Here is a 21,786-nt window from a genome sequence, read left to right as displayed (position 1 = left end):
AGTTTCTATTCATTTGCATAAAAGATTTTATTTTTAGTCTTTGTATTTTTAATTACGTAAACTTCTTACAAATCTATTCGAAGACGTGATTAGAAAGATTTTCTAACATTTATATGGGCATATATTTGACTTTTATTATCAATTTTTTTTTTTAAATCTTTGTACGCTAACACAATCTACGTTCAGATTTGACAGAATCCGAGCTTAAATGCACTTCTGTTCGATAATTTCAATTAATAAAATTAAGTTTAAAATAAATCGGTGATGTTAAATTCTTCAATTATATTAAAACAAGTATTCTAAAATTATAATTTGGATCATACATTGTATATTGCTCTGATGTTAAAAACTTAGTTTATTATAAGGTGACCAATCGTCCTCCTTTAGGGAGGACAGTCCTTCTTTTGTAAGTTCTGTCTTCCCTCGAAAAGTGTCCTTCTACGTGTTCTCCTTTTTGATATTTGAAGACTAATCTGTAAATCTCCATATTCGTTTGATGCCGAGCCGATTCGTTGCACGCGACACGACGTGTTTGTATTTGACATGACGGTTCGTCGAGGCTCGGTACAGTGCAGCAAGACGCGATTATGAAACGCATGCGCTCTGCACGGGAGACCTCGAGAGAGTGCGCCGCATGCAAGTAGCTTTGTTTACTTCTTACCGAAACACAACACGGCACATACGCATGCAGTAGAGATTATTACAGTGTATTATTGTTGCAATGAATAAAATGTTTCTATTATTTACAATATTTTTTCCTTCAATTTATTTGTGTCCGCCTTTTCATTGTAAAAAAAGTTGGTCACCTTACTTATTATACAGCATATTTTTTAAACTTAAATTATTAGAATTTTACTTATTGCACTGTAATAATGTGCTGAAATATGTATTACGTTAAAATTAGGATTGTCTTCATTGTTTTAATCAATTAGTTCTCGTAATAAATCTATATATGAACAGATATCCTGTAAATCTATGACAGTAATTTACAGAATTTATAAAAGAAAATAATTAGTTATAACATCAAGAATTGTTTAAATGAGTTTTCTGAAGACAGAAACCAATTTACATTTATAAATTGAGATATACATTAGCTTAGATATTAATCGTTTTTGTTAGTTAATTAAAATTGTTAAAAACTTTAATGTTTTTAGAACTATCTTTTAAAGTGAAAAAATTTATTAGATTATTGCATTGCGAGATTAAATCAGAAAGTAAGTGGAATGTTTTTGGAAGAATTATGAGATGCCTCTGATGATAGGTAAAATGGCAGGTCTTTGTTCATTTATCATAAGATTTATCAAGATGATTCGTCTCAATGGAACTTAACAATAATAAAAGTTGCAAGGCTATTATTAAACTATTTCTTTGTAGAATTGAAAGGATAATAAAGAAGATTATTAGTACTGAAAGAATTTAAAATAAACAAATGAGTAAAAGTAATTATTAGCAAATTTACATCATTAAATGCAAATATATGGGATCAAGAGTTACATAAGTGATAATAAATGGATGATATCAAAGCGAAGGAACGATACTCGGCCGATTGCACGGAAACGAATAGCCTCTTATACAAATATTTACACACAAAAATACATATATTATTACTTAAAAATAAAAATTTTCCAGTATATTAGAGCCGTATTTACTTAGTGGCAACGTAATGATTGCTTCGCTTTTCGGTTAATAATAATTAATTCTTAAACAACAATTATTTAGAAATATGATAAGCAATTGGACGAGTCAATTTTGCCGTCACTACGGAAAAAAAATCCGTCTCGTTTATCTGCTCGTTAACGTCGGTAAAGTTCGACTTAAGATTTTAACCATTAAAATAAAACAGGAATATTAAAATGATTAACTTCAAAAATTTGAAAGCGAGTTCATTTTATAAATATGAATATTTTTATTCAGATTTATAAATTATATCCTTATTTGGTACTAAATAATTGTAATAATAATTAACATTTACGTTGCATAAAAATAATCCGATCGTAATTATCGCACGTTTTTTTGGTCGTTCCTTAATTTTGTACAATTGAATGAACGTGATTAGTGATGCTTTCAATATGTGCTGGAAGATATCAAGCAGGATGTCATTTGTGAAAAGTTTCACACTTACTAATTGTAGCAAATTTGTATCGTTATAGTTACCATATGTACAAATACATTTAATAGACTTTCTAGTTTTATTTATTAAATGAAACAGTCGTATAATATATTCGAACAAACTTTATTTAAATTAGTATTTTGTCGGCCAATTTCCAATGTTTTTTTTAGAAAGAAAACTACACGTGTAATTTTAGAAAGTAGCATTGATAAATACTGAATACGGCAAACTTGTGTAATAAAGAAGATAACAAAGTTTGAAAAAATTCGTTTTAAATACGAAAAAGTAATGTATACCTGCTTTTAAAACCGGAGATTATTTTAACAAACAAGCATTTTTGGCTCATTTAAATCTTTTTCGGGTAAAAATGACTGGAATACAAATTAAATAAATGGAATGCATTAACAATTATACTAATGTTAATGTGTTCCATTTATTTAATTTGTATTCTATTCAGTTCGTATTTAGGAAAGTTTAAATAAGCCGAAGACATTTTGTTTATTAAAGTAATTTTTGGGGCTTTTAAAAATAAAATACGGTAATACGATTTATATCCGGTTAACGACGGAAGTTTGCCGTTTTTTCGGACGTTTCCGGATTTTTTTAACTACGATCTAAAACTTAAAAATTTATTATAGTACAAGTAATGGATGTTTTTCCATTTGAATTTTCATTTAATTAATTAAAAATGTTACTTATTGAAAAAGTAATTGTTTTTGATATACTTACATTAAAGGTAAAATGAAATGTATTATAACAACTATTTATACATTTCTTATAGATTTAATTACCATTAAATTCACCACTATGGACGATTTCTATTTAAGGAAATACGTATCATTAAGTTTGCGAAAATATCTACGTAATATTTTCTAAAATACATTTTATAGAACAATTTACAAGCGCAACATTGAGTAAATGTAAATGACGTTAAAATTAGATATTTGTGCGTGTATTAATACATTTTTAAGTTGAATAATTAATCTATTCACTTGTCTTTTGTTCATTTAATGTTAAATCTCCAAAAAAACAAAGGCTTAAGCAGAGAGATTAACCGTGATATAAAAGATAAATTAAAGATAATTGCTTTGATTGTTTAATTTAAATAATTGCAGAATTTAAACCAAATCGGTTGAAAGTGTAAAACAGTGCTTATTGGATAAAATTTGTCCAATAGATCGTTGTATCTCTTTTCCAACTGGACTACTATCGAATTTTTTATTAATTAACATTGAAGTTTATCATAAAAGTCAACTGAATTATATATTATAATTATCCTTTATATAAATTTAAGTCAGTTTGCGTAAGTAGAACAGAAAAGTCAGTTGTTTTTTTATAGTTGTGTCAGTTTTTTCTTTTATAAAATGTTTTACTCTGAAGATGAACAGTGATGCTTGAAAGCGCTGAGAACATATTCCAGTTTAAATGTGAATTTGATTTAATTAAAATGCTTGATTTAACAGATTTTGTTGTTTGTCGGAGTATGAAATTTATATTAAGTCGAACGCAATGAAACACGTATAAAATTTGAAATATTTTATCAAATGTATTGGAAAACTGTGTATTTATATTACAGATTTTAATGATGCATGATATACAGAGATCTCTTAACTGTTACGCATCATGTATTATTCCATTAAATTCCATATTGAACTATTATTCATAATTTTGAATTATTTATATGACATTGCAATCACGTAAGTTATGTAAAATTAGGCAATTTAATTAATGTCGGGAGTGCCGCAGATAGGTTTGCACGAACCGTTTATTAATTATTACAGCAAATTTTTAGGGTAGTAGCGAATCCTTAATTACAAAGCCCGGTTAATTTTTATATTAATAATTTTCATTCCGCCATAAAAAAATGAAAAAACTCTCATCTTGTAATTTAGTGTTGCGTAAAACAAACCTCGTCGGGTCCCTTCTACAAAACGTTAAGTTATATCTGCTAAATTGTAAGTTCTGCAATTAATTTAATTAGAGTGCCTGATGATGATTAAATCCTGAACAATATGTTAGAACATGATTAAGAAAATGAGATTCAGTAGATAGCACCAAAATTAAGCAAGATAAAATTATAACAATCCTCTACGTTGACTGATGCACTGTGATAAAAAGTATAACAATGTGTTTTAATGCATTATTTTCTTAAAATTTAATTTTGTCATTGCATATATGCAAGTGGAAGATAGAGAACACCTAATTCAAGATGGCATACCGTTGATTAATGTGAATTTAATATTACGTGTCACCTTAAAATTAGAATTAATGGAATATTTTACAACGTATAAGATGGATGATAGTCTCGTAAAGAAATATTTATTAAAAAATTTTTAATGTATCTTTACCGAAGTGAAACTTATAAATGACAAGTGTTTATATTATTTGAACAAATTTATTAGTCTATCAAATATCTGTAATTTAACACAATAGCGAGGTCGAGGCCAAAGTTTTAAATGCAAAAACGCATACTTTGGACGTTCGGCACCGCTTTCCCGTACGACTAGAAGTTTGAAAATAGTATTTGGAAAGTCGGTGGAATCATGCTCGACATTCCAAACGCCATCGTCAAACTTCTAGGCTTACGGGAAAGCTGCGCCAAACGTCCGACGTACACGTTTTCGCGTTTAAAACTTCAGCCTCAACCTCGCTAATGTATGTAATTTTTGAGTCGTTTCTTCAGAAATAAAGCACGTTTGTAAAATACTATGTTTAATTGTACAAAAGACTTATTTTATTACTGTGATTATTGGGAGATCTGCTAAATGTACAGACACACAGCACATGTATTTCTATTAAAAAAAGGAGAATGCATTTCAAATAATGAAAACCTCTCAGCAATTTTTTTTTTTATGACACACACTGTTTTTTGACAACTGTATAATACCAGTTATAGTTTATACCACATATACTTACTTTCTTTATCAAATTTGCATTTCAAAAGCTTAAAAGTTTTTTAAGTCATTAAGTATATATGGCCATAAATTACAGCCAGTATATACAATTATCAAAAAATAAATCTCTGCTTAATTAAAAAAAAAGATGCAATGAGAAGTTTTATTACCTAAAATGTATTCTCTTTACTCAGTAAAAATCTTGATATACTGTATATTAATTCGGATTTTGATGCGACTGGATGATTATGTTAAAAATACGTAGTTTTCCCCACTATCGTTAAAATTTTCCAGTCTTCCAAAATATCCTAATCTCATTCTTACTTTAATGAGTAACAAGTGTAAGTTTAAATAATTTAATTTTAATTATATAAAATTTCTAAGATATAATTCTAAGATTAAAAAAAAAAACTGGAAATTTAATTTTCGAAATTTATTTTCAGTCACGAGACAAAAATGTCGTCGTGGTTACCTCCAATCGAATCGTGGGATTCTGGAGGATCGAGTCTTCCATACGGTTGGGAAGCAGCTATTGATAAAGAAGGAAAAACTTATTTTATCAAGTGAGTAATCATTCTTAATTGATATGAATGTAATGTATACCATGTTATTCGCTTTGCTAATTATTTTTAGTATTTTCAATTTAATATTTTGTTTTCCGCAATAAGTATAAAATATAGAGATGCGTATATACAAATGAAATAATCTTAAAAAGGAGATAAACTTTGTCTACGTATATTAAGTATGTTAATAATATATTGATAGAAATAAATAAATAAAATGCTTCACGCAGCAACAACAAAGGTATTAATGAATATTAAATAAAGATAAACGGCTAATAAATTTTGTAAAATGTAAATGGAAGCAAATTACGACGACAGATTACTACACAAGTGTCCAAAACTTAAGGATGAACGCAATTGCTAGCGATTATAGCTAGAAAAAGTCACCAAGCCGGTTGGTGACAAACTGCCTAGACATTGTGATTGCTACATTGCAGTTCGAGGTGGATATATTCTGTACTGACAGGTCCCAAAGCCTGGATATTGTAAGCACTTTCCATCATTCTTCACCAACCATTCAACTGCTATATGTATCTTTTTCATCAAAGACTTACTTTTATTGCTTTGACATTTGTTGTGCATTACCCTGTGTTAAACATTGAGTAATACAGTTCTTGCAATATTTGTCTGCATTTATCTACAGTTTTCTGTATTTGCATAAAAATGCAGCCCATCCGTAAGTTTTGGACATGTCCATATTACTATGGTATAATATTTTAATGCATTTCTTAACTTTTAATTGTATACAATTGTTTAGTAGTAGTAAGGTCATAACTCCGAGATAAATTTTTTTTAATTATTTATTAAAATAATTAACTTTTATGTATAATTTTTAACAAAAAGTTTTAGATTTTTATTTTCAAAAGTTTTCTAAGATCGATATACAATAAAATCTCACTTATAAGACCACTTCTGGGGTACACGATTTCTGGTCATATAAGTGATATGGTCACCTAGATGAAATTAGGACAGAACTGTAATTAGAATATCATATTAAACTCTGCTAAAAGTTTAATACAATTTATAAAAATAAACAAGTAATAATAATAAATCACCTAATATTATACAGTACATCTTTTGCAATATACAGTAATTTACACTTTTGTATAGGGTATGTATACAGTGAATGCAAGCTGTTTGCAATACAGTCCATTCAAGGAATGTATAATATAGTAGTAAGTGAAATTGTTGAAATTGTTTAGTGCCTATAAACATAATCAGTATGTTTATGAAATGGTATTTAAATAAAACCTTTACTATTGTATTTTAACAGGTGAATTTAGAAAACTAATAAATGAACACTTCTGTATATTAATGACTTGTGTCAAATAAGTATTAATAATTAAATTGGCTTTTACATCAGGCTCGTTGAGAATTGAGTGATGTAGACTGATAATCTCTGACTTAGTTATATTTCTACAAAATACAATAAAATTTTGTATAAAATTATTGAACAAATATGTCTTTCTTCTTACTAAATTTTGTAAATAAATTTATTTTATTTGAACATCATATGTTGAAGAGATCTCGGCAAACTCTTCCGAAACTATAGCAACAAAGCTCAATTTCATTTAAAGCATTTAAACAATATAATGAGTTTAGGATTTTCCTGCTCTATTGGCCACGTAATGGGGATAAATGTCACTTTAGTACACTCCAGAATATCATGTCCAGTTAAGTGAGATTAAGGTGACTACCAATATGAAGTTTGATTTATATTAAAGTTTATACAGTTTTATCAGGGAATTTCATGGGTGGCCACAAAGCAATGTTTTACTAGGTATATAAAATACATTAGAATGAATTTTTGCAATATTTTATAAATAATTAAAAGAGGGTAGACCTAATGAAAAAAAAAATTTTTTTACATTGAATATATTAACAGAAAAATTAAAATGTCTTCTTTTGACTAATCAAATTTCTTTCTTACAGAAAAAAAAAAATGGTCAGTCAGTCAGTCAGTCAGTGAGGCCAGGATAGCTTTGTAATCACATTTCTCATCTAATATATAAATTGTTTATATCATCAGCATTATCATTTTATTAATTGAGTTTTGAATGTAATGCTTTTCAAGTTTATGCTATACATTCCTGTTTTCAGTCTGTTTTTCACTTCAATAATGTCCTTCCAATAATATAATTCCATCTTCCTATTTTTTTTTTCTTATCCATACTATAACTTGTAGATATATTCTGTACACAGACCTTTTAATTGCATTTAATTGAAAACTTCGTTCTAGCATGATTTCTACATATTTGAATAGTTGGACCTGATCGTTGCACAGTATCTAAATTACATGTGAAAAATTGGAGCAGCAATCTGGATGTGTTGTGATAATAACATACCAATATGAAGTTTTCAGAAACTCTGTTGTTCAAATATTGTATCAGCTTAATCTTTTTTCTGGGTATCTAAATTTATTAATTAATATATCTAATTATTAACTTTGACATAGGAAAGTAGAGAAAGGCAATGGGTCTAACTAGAGTTGACAGAAACCAAAATATAGTAGTTTGGTTTCTGTGTTTCCTATCAAGAGTAAAATATAAGTTATTATCTGGATTGTTCACTTTTCCTTCTGGTTGTGTTGAATTCAGTTAGAGTTTTATTTCTAAATATTTGTTATATATATTTAATGAGCTAACAACTAATGATTCGTGTCTTTTGGCCTCTTACGTTTTTTTTTCTATTTTTATTTATGAAATATAAGATGTAAACTTGAATATAATGTCAAGTATTATCAAATAATTTATTTATATTGTATAAGATGCTTAGATTCTACACATTATTTGCTGCAATATCTTAGGCAAATGAATATTTGTACATACGGGAGACCCTCGTTAGTTCAAAATTTAAGGGGCAAAATAATCGCGACTTCAAATCGTCCAATATTTACATATTTCTGTACGGTATGCAAAATGGCGTGTAACTGATGTAATTTAGTAAACAAACAGAATATAACTAAGTGTAAAGAATACCATTTTCATTAATTAATAATAATAATTTTTACAAAATTCCAAACAAAATTAATTGTTAACCTGGACGATGAATTAAAAATCGGACGGGACACTAGCCAGAACAGTTTGAAATCCAACTAATGGAATTTCAAACCGTCCAAGTTCGAATTAATGAGAATTTCCTGTATATTATTTTACATTTCTGATTTATTAAAAAGATTTGCATGGTATAAACCTTTATTATGCTGACTGAAAATAATATTAAAAAAACAATTCTTGTTAAATAATAGCTGATAAAGAATCATCTGTGCTTGCAAATGATCAAATGGATCATTTTCGTAAAAATAGATAGAGGAAGTTTAAAACTCGACCAATTACAAGGTTTCGAGTACGAAGTTAATCCATAATTTTGATGTTAGGTTGTAAATATTTCAAAAGCTTTTTCAAAAATTAGGACAAAGTCTATAACTTGAATTATCAAAAATTGAATAATAAAATTTATAAAAGCATAGTTCCATTGACATCTCTTATCACTATCATTTAAAACCATAAAATTTATCTACAATTGCTAGATCAAACTAGTTTATCTGACAAAGTTAGCATTTTCTTTACTACATTTTGATGTCGGGTTAAACTATTTACGTCCGGTTAATGAACTTTATCTGATACTTGGAATGTTTCCTTATAACAATATCAAAATTCCACATTTTATTTGGGAGAATTATTCAAAAGAGTAATATTCTATATCTGTTTGGTCCAAACACAAGAATTACTCAGCTTTGAGTCTTGTGAAATACATTTGAGATTCAGTCATATCATCAATCTAATTTTAAACCAGTAGATCATACTATTTCTTTTGACTTGTGTGTAAGCATCCTATTCCGAGTTAGTGACTTATATTGACCGTGCAGTTCTCGGATTACCTCCCGCGGCATCATATTTTATTATTAAGTAGGAAAAAAGAAATAATGTCTAGCATTTATCAAATAATCTAGATAAATCATAACTACTGGAATTGATTAGAAGATTTAATCTTTCATATATATTAAACAATACATTTTTAAACTACAAATAATACAAATTAGCATAACAATGATGTTATAACACAAGCTGAAAATAGGCTTAAAAGTTATAATTTAAATATTGTTATACTATTTTTTTATGTAGTTTTGTCATCTTATTAATAATAATTATGATAACGTAATAAAAACAGTCTTTTTAAATAAATATAACAAAACATTTTAATTTATCTTGAAAGTGGAAATTAATAACAAGGTGTGAAAGAAATAATAACCAGAGCTTTATCTAGTTTTTTTTATTTTATCCTTATCTGATGATTACAATTTGTATGGCTAAATATTTGCCAGTGATTATGAATTTTCTTCCAGTAACTTCTTTGTTTAAATGTTTTTGTATAGCTTTTGGTTTTATCCTTCTACTGATATAACTTAGTAGTAAACCATATGATGCTACCTGTATAATTCTATTAACCACTTCTATCCATTTAACTACTAACTCAACAAGATCACCCAATATTGGCGAGCCCATTGGAACACCAATCTCCTGTTTACAAGATTTACTATTCCCTTTAAAATTCAATTGGTTAAAATAATATGTAAATAATCCAATACTTGTTAAATGCTTCTGTGCTTAAGTGTTTCTTTTTGTAGATTAAGTTTCTGATTAAAGCTATGGCTACTTCAATCTTTAACAGATAGAGAGACTAATGTAGTCAAAAACTGTTAAAACATTCTTATGTAATGTAATTTTAGAAGTCATTAAAACACTCAAGTATTATTAACTGTGTATGAAGCTTTAAATTCTGTCTTTGTTAAGTGTTTGCCCTTCACTACTACTATAGAACTTGTTTTAAACAAAGGTTTTCTCTAGGGCAGTGATTCTCGACCTTTTTTTCGTCACGGTACACTTTTAATAATTTAAAAATTTGGGCGGCACACGCTGTTACTTCGGTAAGTACCGCGGGACAACCGATGATGTCATAACAGCGATTTTTAAACCCAGTTTGTTATTTAGGTCACATTTTCTGAACGCCTTGGTAACTACCGGCAGTTACCGGTAACGCCAGTTACAATTTCCAAACGCACTCTAGGAAGGTAGAGCCGATTAAACTACTTGTCTGATTTAGCTTATGTATAGATATTCGCAGTGGTGGCACACTTCAGAAATCTTGCGTCACTCTAAGGTGCCATGGCACAGTGGTTGAGAATCACTGCTCTATTTCTATAACATTTTAATTTATTTTTTTTAATAATCTAATCTGCAATAAGTGAGGAATTTCAATTCTTTTAAGATTGAAAATACGAATATATTAATATATATGTTAGCATGAAATTAAAAGTTCAAATTCAGAATATCTGTGTTTCAAAGCTGGATCTATCAGTCAATTCCATTCAGATCATAGCTAAATGGGATTACAAGATGGCTGGGTCCCCTCAGCCTAGTTGGCAGTCCCCATATGCAGTATATATAATATATGCTTTTGCTTTAATCATGTAAACTTAGGCTATTGTTATGCATTTCACACTTGGAATGTAGCTAATAGGTTTAGTGTTGAGTGGAGAACAGAAAAATATCAGTCAAAATTTTTTTACCTTCCCGTGTAGCCCCCAATGGTTTATTCCTGGCAACAGAGACTGATTCCATTTTTAATTATTCATATTCGGAACTCAGTTTCGGGATTCAATATAAACAAAATTTTTACAGTAATAGAAGAATAAATAATAAAAAATATTCTAAGAAACAATGTCTTTTTTTTTTAATTAAATTTAACTCTGCTATATTTAACTTTAAAACACAATATGCTCTTAACCATTATTATTATTTTTTTATCTTTAATTTTTGCTTTTTCTACCTTTTTTTTTCTAGTTATTTATAACTTAACAAATTCTAGTAATTAAAACATCAGAAAACATTGGAAGGGAGCATTTTTATGTCTATCACAATATAAACAAACATTATTAGCTAACCCGTTAAAGCAATACGAGGGCTGTTCGGAAAGTTTGCGGCCTTGCCTGTATGCGGCACTGCAATCAATTTAATTTTTGGCGGGAATAATACGGCCATTTTTGCTAAAGATACAATACCAATTTCCGCTTGATTTATCGTAAAGTTTTGCCACGACAGCTTAGCAGATAGTCAGTGTGCACATGCTTCGTTAAAAATGGAGAAGAGAGACTTGTGCGGTCATAAAATACCTGACGAAAAAAGGGTTGACCCCATCTCAAATCAAAGCTGATACAGATGAAGTTTTGAGAGAGTCTGTTCCTTCGTACACTACTGTGAAAAAATGGACAGCCCTTTTTAAATCTGGCAGAGAGAGAGTGGAAGATGACCCTCACAGCGGACGGCCGTCAATTGCTGTCACTGAAGAAAATATCGACAAAGTCCAAGATTTGGTGTTAGCAGATTGCCGTTTGAAAACGCGTGAGATAGCTGAGACAACAGGCATCTCTGTCGACCGAGTGCACCACATCCTAACCGAAAATTTGGGTATGACGAAGGTCTCGGCAAGATGGGTGCCACATCTGCTGACCGCCGAGCAAAAACGTGTTCACACTTTGATGTCAAAGAAGTGTTTGGACTTCTACCAGAAAAACCCACAGGATTTCTTGCGTCGATTTGTGACTACTGACGAAACGTGGATCCACTACTACACTCCTGAAACAAAAGAACTGTCGAAGCAATGGAAACACCACAGTTCGCCACCACCAAAGAAGGCAAAGACAGTTCCATCAGTGGGGAAAGTGATGGCCTTGGTTTTTTTAGGATGCTAAAGGCACCATCTTTATTGACTACCTAGAAAGAGGAAAGACCATCAATGCTGTCTATTACTGTGAACTTTCAGAAAAACTGAAGAAAGAAATCAAAGAAAAGAGGCCACACTTGAAGAAGAAAAAGGTTCTGTTCCACCACGATAATGCACCTGCACATTCCGCCAGAATCACTGAACAAAAGATAAACGAACTTCGCTTCCAATTAGTTCCACATACACCGTACTCACCCGATTTGGCCCCCAGTGACTTCCACCCTTTTCCAAACCTAAAAAAATTCTTGGCTGGAAAGAGATTCCACTCAAGTGATGAAGTCATCTCTGAAGTGAACGAGTATTTTGCACACCTTGACAAATCGACCTATTGTGATGACATAAAAAAACTAGAACATCGCTGGAATAAGTGCATTGCTAATAAAGGAAACTATATTGAAAAATAAAAAAAGTTTTAAAATTATTTTGTTTGTTGTTCTATTTGAGGCCGCAAACTTTCCGAACAGCCCTCGTACACCAACTAAAGCCGAATTATCGGTCTAGAAACGGCTATAATAATAAATAATTTATAAGATAATTTGGTACTAGAGTTAGGCGTTAAGTGCCATCTCTTGCTAAATTTAATAATTATAATTTTAATTAAATAATTTAGAACTAACTGGAAGAAAAGACATTACAATGTCCCCAGCCGGCATTGTAATGGCTGTTGATGGTCGTAACATAAGCTTATATAAACTGGAAGGGGAGATCGGACCGGAGGTCCGGGTAGCGTAATTGGCAACGCGTCTGCACGGTATGCAGGAGTTGCGGGTTCGAGTCCCGCTTTGGGCCGATTCTTTTCTTCTAGTTAGTTCTAAATTATTTAATTAAAATTATAATTATTAAATTTAGCAAGAGATTGCATCAAATGCCTAACTCTAGTACCAAATTATCTTATAAATTATTTATTATAGTAGCCGTTTCTAGCCCGATAATTCAGCTTTAGTTGGTCTATCACAATAATATTTTTTGAAGATTTGATTATATGTTGCTACTTTAACAATTCTTAAAAGGAATGAGTAAAGCTATATTATATAATAATTTTCTTGATTATTTTAATTTAAAATCTTTCACATTAAGCTTTAAAATCCAAATATATATAATTACAATATTATGCTATGGTTTTCGTGTGATCTTCAGTAATAAAAATAAAACTCTCTATGTATTTATTTCATTACAATCTATTGTATTATTATTGTATATATTTTGATATTAATATTTACAAATAACTCTTTATCAAAATGGTTCCTCCTATCTCTCTCCGAGTTTACTATTTTAAGTAATGTATTTACTTAGAAATTGATAAAAGTTAAATTCAAATAAATATTCTATGATACTTATTTCCAACTGCAAATTTTAATTTAAAGTTTTTAAAATTTATAACAGCCACATCAACAGGACGACGACATACGAAGATCCCCACAAAGACACGGACGACGAACCGCCACAGCCGAGGGACGTAGAATTGATACGCGATCCGCACGTAGGATTCGGTTTTGTCGCAGGTAGTGAAAAGCCGGTTATTGTTAGATTTGTGACCGAAGGTAATTATGTTTTATATTTTTCGCGATTGAGCTATTTTATGCAACCGTAATATAATCTAAATATTAATTTGCATATTTTATTTCTTCATATACAATCTTTCCAAAAAACAAAAATTGCAGTCTGATTAAACTGCATTTAAATCTTATTGAGTTTACAATTTAATTTTAAAAAATTTCAGTTTTAAATAATAATTAAACACAATAGAAGTTTAATTTTTTGGATCGGTATTTTTTTTTCTTCATTTCTTTTCTCCTGATAAGTCATTAAATACTAGTTCACACGAGAGGAATGATTTTTTTTTGTTATAATTAATTCCAAGGCACCGGACTTGAAAACCATCTTTTTATGTATAGATGCATAAATTAAATTTTAATGATTACCGAAATGTTTATGGAGCCGTATGGATATTTCCATTGATTTGTTTCAACAGACAACTTTAAGACAACATTTTAATTACATTTTAAATAAAAGAATCTTGTCTAATTATTCTTATCAGATATATTTCTCTCTTTATTATTATAATTTAAAAATAATTTTATAACTTACACAATAAATAAAAGAAAAGAATAAAGCATATATTATGGCTATTTTATTTTAACCATAAATGTTTTATGAAAAATTATATATTAAGTGAAATTTGGAAAGTAAGTTTCAGTTTCTTCTGTAAGTGTTTTCAGTTATATGCACAATTAGTTTTTATCGAGACTTTGTACGAATTAAGAAGAAAATACATCTGCCAAGTACTGCATTAAAATTGATAACCTTTACAAATTCAGTTGAACATTCTGCCAACTTGGTTAACTGAAACCAGTAATTTTTTAATGTTGCGTACAAGATGGCACAATTTATTTCATACTATCACACAATAATTTATAATAAACCACGTTATAAGATATTCAATTTCTAAACCAAACAATCGTCGTAATTAATTGGACTATTATTAAATTAGATAAGAGATGGCACCTAACATCTACTTCTAGTACCAAATTACATAATTTCTAATTATTAATAGCAGCCTGATTAATTATGGTGATCATTTGGTTTAGAAGTTTAAGTCTTTCTTGGTTTTATGAATTTGTGGAAACTTACATAATTCGTTATTAGTTTAAATGTATAAAATATAGTATATTATCATTGATACTACATGAAAATTGAATAAGCTAAGGAGGAAATTTCTTACTTATGTGTTTAAATTTACAAAAAATACTGCATTTTATATATACAGGAAATCTTCATTAGTTTGAAATTCGAGGGACAAAATAATCGTGACTTTGAATTATCCGAGATTTACATATTCCTGTTCAATATACCAAATAACTGCCACGTAACTGATGTAATTTGTTAAGCAAACAGAATACGGCGACATATACAGAATGCTGGTTTTGTTAACTAATAATAATATGAATAAACAGCAGGTAAACAGCACGTGTCCGACGATAACCTCACAGATTGCTAGGTCTGGTTTACTTTTTAGAAAACCTAATTCTTTGAAATGTAGCCCAAATGATTTTCAAAATGGCCCAAATATAGTAGCCTAGAGCTTACAAATATCTCAGTCTGCTATTCATAGCCCAATTTTGCAATCCTGAAAACTAGCCATATTTTATGAGATAAGAGAAAACAAGGTAGTCCATATGTAAGGTGACCCCCAAAAATGTGTTAATCTAAAAACAAAGCCATATTGACCAGATTAGTTATTCTTGGTCTAGTGTTCTCTTATAGTATGGAGGCACTTCGATCTAAATGAATGAGTTAACGTACACATATCACAGTTTGGACAGAATTTTCACTTTGAATTTCGAGGTAGCTGTGTTTTGAACTAACCAAATTCATTAACGTGTAAATCCCTATATCCCTGGCTAGACAAAAGTATGGTTACTAACTAGTGGGATTTCGAACTATCCAAGTTCCAATTAATGAGAATTTCCTGTGTAATTATTATAAAACTAGTAGAATGTTTTACTTGCAAATAAATTTAACTGTATTACATTTCTGACATTATAATATTTAATTGTCAGGTGGACCAAGTGAAAATAAACTCTTGCCAGGTGATCAGATTATGAAAATTAATGGAGAAGATGTTTTAAAATCGCCTCGTGAACATGTAATTGAATTAGTCAGGTAAACAACATTATTTCTCTTTTTAAATAATTCATGTATTATTTTTCATAATGTTAAAATATGATCATTATCTGTATTAAAGATCAAAACATTTGTAAAAATTCTTTATAAATGTTATGTATTACTCTGATTTTAGCTAAGAAGAAAGAGTCTTTCTTCTTAACCAAAATTAGAGTGCAGTCTCGGTAATCCGACAGTAGTCACTCTTGGGTATTATTGACTTACATATTTCCAAGTCATAAACAAACTTATCACTAAACATAGCTTGATGATTTGAACATGAGTTTGAACACTGGAGCTTGATCACAATATTCAAGATTACAAGGCTTGTCATCTTAGGTCATTCAAAAAGGTACAATATCTTATACAGGTACTACTCACTTTACGACCGAGTTCCGTTCCGACGACTACGTCGTTAAGCGGATTGGTCGATAAGCGAGGAGCTTGCAACTGGAATATAGGATTGTTGTAAAATTATACAAATTATGCAACAAACTTCAAATTTATTCATAAAAAGACTATTATAGTACGCTTAGTGCGCATGTCACCATTCGCGACGGATCGACACTCAAGCCGAGAAAGGGGATTCCCCGAATTGCAGATCGAAACTCGATTGGTCGTAAGTGCAAGTGGCCGTTAAGCAGATAGGTCGTAAAGTGAGGAGTACCTGTAATACAATACTGTATAAATATAAAAATCAGTTCCCTGAAATTCCCACTAAATTTAGTGGGACTTCACCAACTTGGCAGTGATGCAGTGCACTTGGATTACTTATCAAAATACTCAATTTAATACAATGTACTGATACCATTCAAATAAACAACTGTTTTTTCCCAAATGATTAAACTGTTTAATTCATCTTATTTCCAATAATCTAACCATTGTGGATCCATATATATGTCAGATTACTGAGACTGTACTGCTTTACCATGTTTTTGTGCATGTAAGCGAATGTTCTTATAGATGAGGAATATTGTGCTGATTTTGCCCAAATTACCTGAAAAATATTAAAAGCAGGTTTTTTTTTAAATAATTGTTACTGCAAAGATTTTGCTGAACAGTTACTGTATATAGTAATGCAGTGCTCTTACAAGTAAAGCAGGACATGTTTCAAAAACACAAAAATAAGTGATTTTTCACATATAAGAATGTTTGCATGGAAATATGGTAAAGGAAATAAACATGAAAAATTACTATTTATCAGATTAAGATGTACGTTAGTATTGTGACATTCTTTTATTTTGGAATAATTTTAAATTTATAAAGTATAATAATAGTTGTAAGTTTTTAAATTCTTTTTTAAATTAAATTTGAAATTTCAATATGAAAATTAAATTTATTATTGGATAAATACGTAACATAGTTTGAAAGAAAAAACTTGATTTCCGACCGGTAATATAGTTGGCAACAAGAGCAGTTCCTCCTCAAACAGTTCTCGAAGGAGAGATTTGCTTGATAACCCCTTGTTTTGCTAAATACAATTAATGCATTACAAAATAAATATGGAAAATTTTAAGGTTTATATAAAAATAGTTAAATGTTAATTCAGTTAGTTAATAACATTTAATTTTAAAATGAAGTGAAACAAAATAATGTACAGTCAGTCTTCATTATCTGTGAGGTTACATTTATGGAAACATCACAGTTACAGAAGTATCGATCCCTTGGAAAAAATGGAGTTATGTATAGTGAAGAAGATTGGCAGGAACCTAACTATGATGCATGGTCACTCTACAGTTGTGACCATACATCAAGAATGCAAATTTTTATTTATTAAGCTCATTACAATGCATTTCTACTTAGGAGCATTTGTTCAAACATTTGCATGCTGCTTCATTGCCATTATCAAAAATACAAGAACAAAACTGCAGCTTTCCCCGGTGGGCACATTTCTGAGAGGTATCGTACCGCACGATACTTTTCGGAATTTTTTCGCTTCTGCCCACGGCCGCATATTTGCAGATCGTGAAACGAGTTACACTTTTATAACTGCAGATAAGTGAATTAGCAGATATAAAGTACAGTACATACAGTCAGTCCTCGTTAAAGAATTATTTTAATACAGTAGTATTTAAGTGTACTTAAACATTATTTATTGTTAGTAAATGTGAAATAGATTCTAAAGTTGAATAGATTATTTATGATTTTTGTCAATGATGATAATTTCTGTATACAGATCCTGCAAACATTCTGTACTATTAACTGTGTGCCAACCATATGCAAATAATGTAAGTAATCGTTTCCTATTCAAATTCTATATCATAATTTCTCTCGTATTACTATTGAAAAAATTTCCAAATTGCATCTATCTCGCATTTTGATATAAAATTACCGATTTAAGAAAAATGATAATCTAAGTTGATGACTTTCTGAACACTTTAGTTTAATTGATTATATAATTATAATTATATAAATGCCACATAAATTTTCATTACTTTTTAAAGTTGACTTGAACAAGATTCTTCCATTGTACATTCTCTATGATTCATATGTAAGTTTATTTCTTCTTAATAGATTATTAAACTTACTAAACCTTGATGCATTTTTATGTTATCTTCAGTTACAAAATTTATTGATTTATTTGTGAGTTTATAAATTTAAGAGAACGTAATAAATTGAACAACAAAACAATAAAATAGGAACTTTTTTTTATTAACATGTTTAAAAAAAATTTTTTTCTTGATAATTGCAAACCAGTCTTAGTGAGTATTAATGTAAGGAGTCATTTAACTATCGGCATGTTTAAAGAAGTTAATACAATTTTATATTTAATAAATCAGACAATATTAATCTAATCCATTTTGTCATGTATAATTTTTATATTAGAGAATAAACATTACTGAAATTATTTAAGTGACAAAACATGATATTGACTTCTTTAAAACAAATTGATTTATATAAGCAACTGTCGAGTAAAGTATATTATAAAAATAGTGTAATTCAAATTATTCGGATGAAAGTAAGTAAAGTTTTTTTTCAAAACTGTGAAAAAAGCTAAGAAACTAACTTCTGTATATTAGAATTACTAACAGAATACTTACTTATTTTTGTAACCACCAAAAAGGGGTTTGTAGGCAAATAAGCGTAACAAATTTGTTTATTTGCCTACAGACCCCTTTTTTGGTGGTTACAAAAATAAGAGATTGTATCTGGCAAATATTGCTGATATTAGCTTTATATTAGAATACAAATTAACTTCATAACTTCTTAAGGTAATAACGAGTTGAGAAGAGCAATTATGATGGCTAGATGGCCGAGGCAGTTCGGGCATAAGCCCCAGCCTTGGGAGTTTTTCGCAATTGATCTGTCCTCGACCTGTCGTGCTCCGTCCCTCGCCATCTGGCCACATCTTTAATGAGCGTGATAAAAAGGCCCTCAATTCCCATAAGACAAAGAGAGTTAAAAATAAAAGCAAAAAATATTTAAAGTAGAAAAAATAAATTGAAAATTTAGTTTATAAAAGTTTTTTTTCTGCAACATACAGCTAGAATACTTTTAAGAAGCAAATTTTGAGAGTAAAATCTAATAAATCATCTATTCAGTATTTAAAAAATAGAAATACATTGTCTTTTCACTTGCTAGTTTATCATCTACCATTTTACAAGACAAAACTCCAAACAAATCATATTACACATTTTAAACTTTAATAAAATTGATTTATAATTACAATATTTGTGTGTGTGTATATATTCCTTCAATCAAAATTAATTTTAGTATTTATTAGAAGTGTTTTAAACAGTAACAAAAATAAAGTATGATATTTGTAATCCAGGTTTTGTGATAAAATTGTAGACTCAATTGACAACTTAAATTATCATAATGGGTCTACTGCTTTTAAATTTAAAATTTTATGACATCTAATTAGTAACAATTTGACCTTTATGCTTTAAATTAACTGTTTGTTAATCTGGTAGATTTTGCTTTGTCTGTAGGATGCAAATCAAGTCATAGTGGAATTTGTTAAATATTTTTATTTATAGAGTACTAATGTTGTGTTAATAACATTATAATTTCTTTGTCTTGAAGTAATTTCTACAAAACATATAACTTTTTATATAATCATTTTGAAAGACATGCTTTTTTTGTAGTGCAGCTTTTATTTTTATAGTTCTGATTTTTAAAAAATGTTTTTGGCCTAATTTATAGACCATCCAGAAATCAGATTAATTAAATTTTAATTTAAAATAATTAAAATTTAATTTACGAATACAATGAAAAAGTCTGGGCCTGGATTTACAAACGTCTTATAAGACAGGACATAGTATCTCTCCAATATTGTAAAGTTACAAGAAACCGATATTTGCATTTCATATTCACAAAACACACTGTAATACTTATCAATTTATTCTGTTTTCTTGTAAGTTGAGTGTCTTATGACAACACCAGTGACTGCTTCCGTCTTAATAGACCCAATGTTCAGACATTTCTTTTAGAATTTTTTTGCTCTATATTGTACTTAATCTGTGGTCGGAGAAAAGATAACATTTTATTTCTTTAGAATTAAAATGGATAGAAATTAATTAGATTAATTACAGTGATACTTTGATTTTCGTCACTAATCCGTCCGAAAACAATCTGCGAAATCCGAAACCGACAAAAGCTGAGGCAATTATTTCCATACAAATCGATGTAAATCCAATTAATTCATTCTAGACACTCCAAAATACATACCAAAACACATTTTATAAAGATTAAATATAGTGTTTAACACTAAAAACAATAAGAAATTAATATAAAAGACTAATGTAAAAATTAAATGAATATTTAACATGGCATTCAAAGGTCTGCTGGTTCTGGAAACTTTCTTTGGTCCTATGATGGAACTAAAAGGAAAGGAAAACAATGGAATTGTTTGGCTTTTTTTTTAAAACTCCTTTAGCAAGCCCCATTGTGGGCCTGTCTGAACCCTTATAGGTTTGCCCACAATGGGGCAGCCACATGGTGAGGGATGGGGCCCAACATATTCAGACAGACCACTCCCCAAAAAATTCCTGGGTCTCCCAGAGCAGCAGGTTGTCACTCTGGGGGACCTGGAATAGAATGCAGATGGGTCAAATCATTGACTGTTTGACCATCTGGCTGTCATAGAGAAGTTGTTTGACTAGGCATGCAAGGTAATGCTCACATAACAAGAAACAATGCCACACTGAACAGGAAAATGCATGGGTTGTCCTTTGTTTTCACAAAATTAGCAGAGAGGTCATGTGGGCATGCCAATGAAAACTGAGACAAATTTTTTGCAAAAAAAATCTATGAAAATCGAAACTGATGATAACAGAAGTCAACAAAAACAGAGATATTACTGTATTTGTTTAGGTATGAAACAAAATAAACTCAAAATGAAATTGGTAGTTATATTAATAGAAATGGACAAGCTGAGTTTTTGGTTAAAAAAAATAATAAAAAAGATAATCTCATTTACTACAATTTAATGTTTTTAGACAACATTCTATAAACAGTTTTAATTCCACTGTGAAGAATTCTATCAAATCTTAGAACATATATAATCATCAGAAAGCCAGACCAGACATACTAATAATAAACCAAATGATCACCGTAATCAATCAGGCTAATTAAGTATTATATTAATGATTAACTATTAATTAATTTGGTACTAGAGGTAAGCGTTAGGTGCCATCTCTTCTTAAATTTAATAATTATTATAATTACAAGTTAATTTAGAATATTCTGGAAGAAAAGAATTGGCCCCAGAGCGGGGCTCAAACCCGCAACTCTCGTTTACTATGCAGATGATTTTGCTAGTTATTCTATC

General features: G+C 29.5%; 1 protein-coding gene across 5 annotated transcripts in view; it reads left to right on the top strand.

Moving 5' to 3' along the window:
• The window catches only part of LOC136987846 (FERM and PDZ domain-containing protein 4), a 74,957-nt gene that overhangs the window by 29,022 nt on the left and 24,149 nt on the right, over positions 1-21,786 (top strand). For all 5 annotated transcript variants that reach the window (XM_067285594.1, XM_067285598.1, XM_067285593.1 and 2 more), the window contains exons 2-5: positions 5,448-5,567; positions 13,734-13,891; positions 15,911-16,013; positions 18,190-18,241. In XM_067285594.1, the coding sequence (XP_067141695.1) occupies positions 5,448-5,567; positions 13,734-13,891; positions 15,911-16,013; positions 18,190-18,241 (433 nt within the window). The remainder of the gene's footprint in view (positions 1-5,447; positions 5,568-13,733; positions 13,892-15,910; positions 16,014-18,189; positions 18,242-21,786) is intronic.

This window comes from Centruroides vittatus, unplaced genomic scaffold (genome assembly GCF_030686945.1).
Source record: "Centruroides vittatus isolate TY-2023 unplaced genomic scaffold, ASM3068694v2 scaffold_2802, whole genome shotgun sequence".
Classification (NCBI taxonomy): Eukaryota; Metazoa; Arthropoda; class Arachnida; order Scorpiones; family Buthidae; genus Centruroides; species Centruroides vittatus.
Note: the sequence above shows the minus strand (reverse complement) of the source record. Positions and strands in the feature narration are given on the sequence as shown.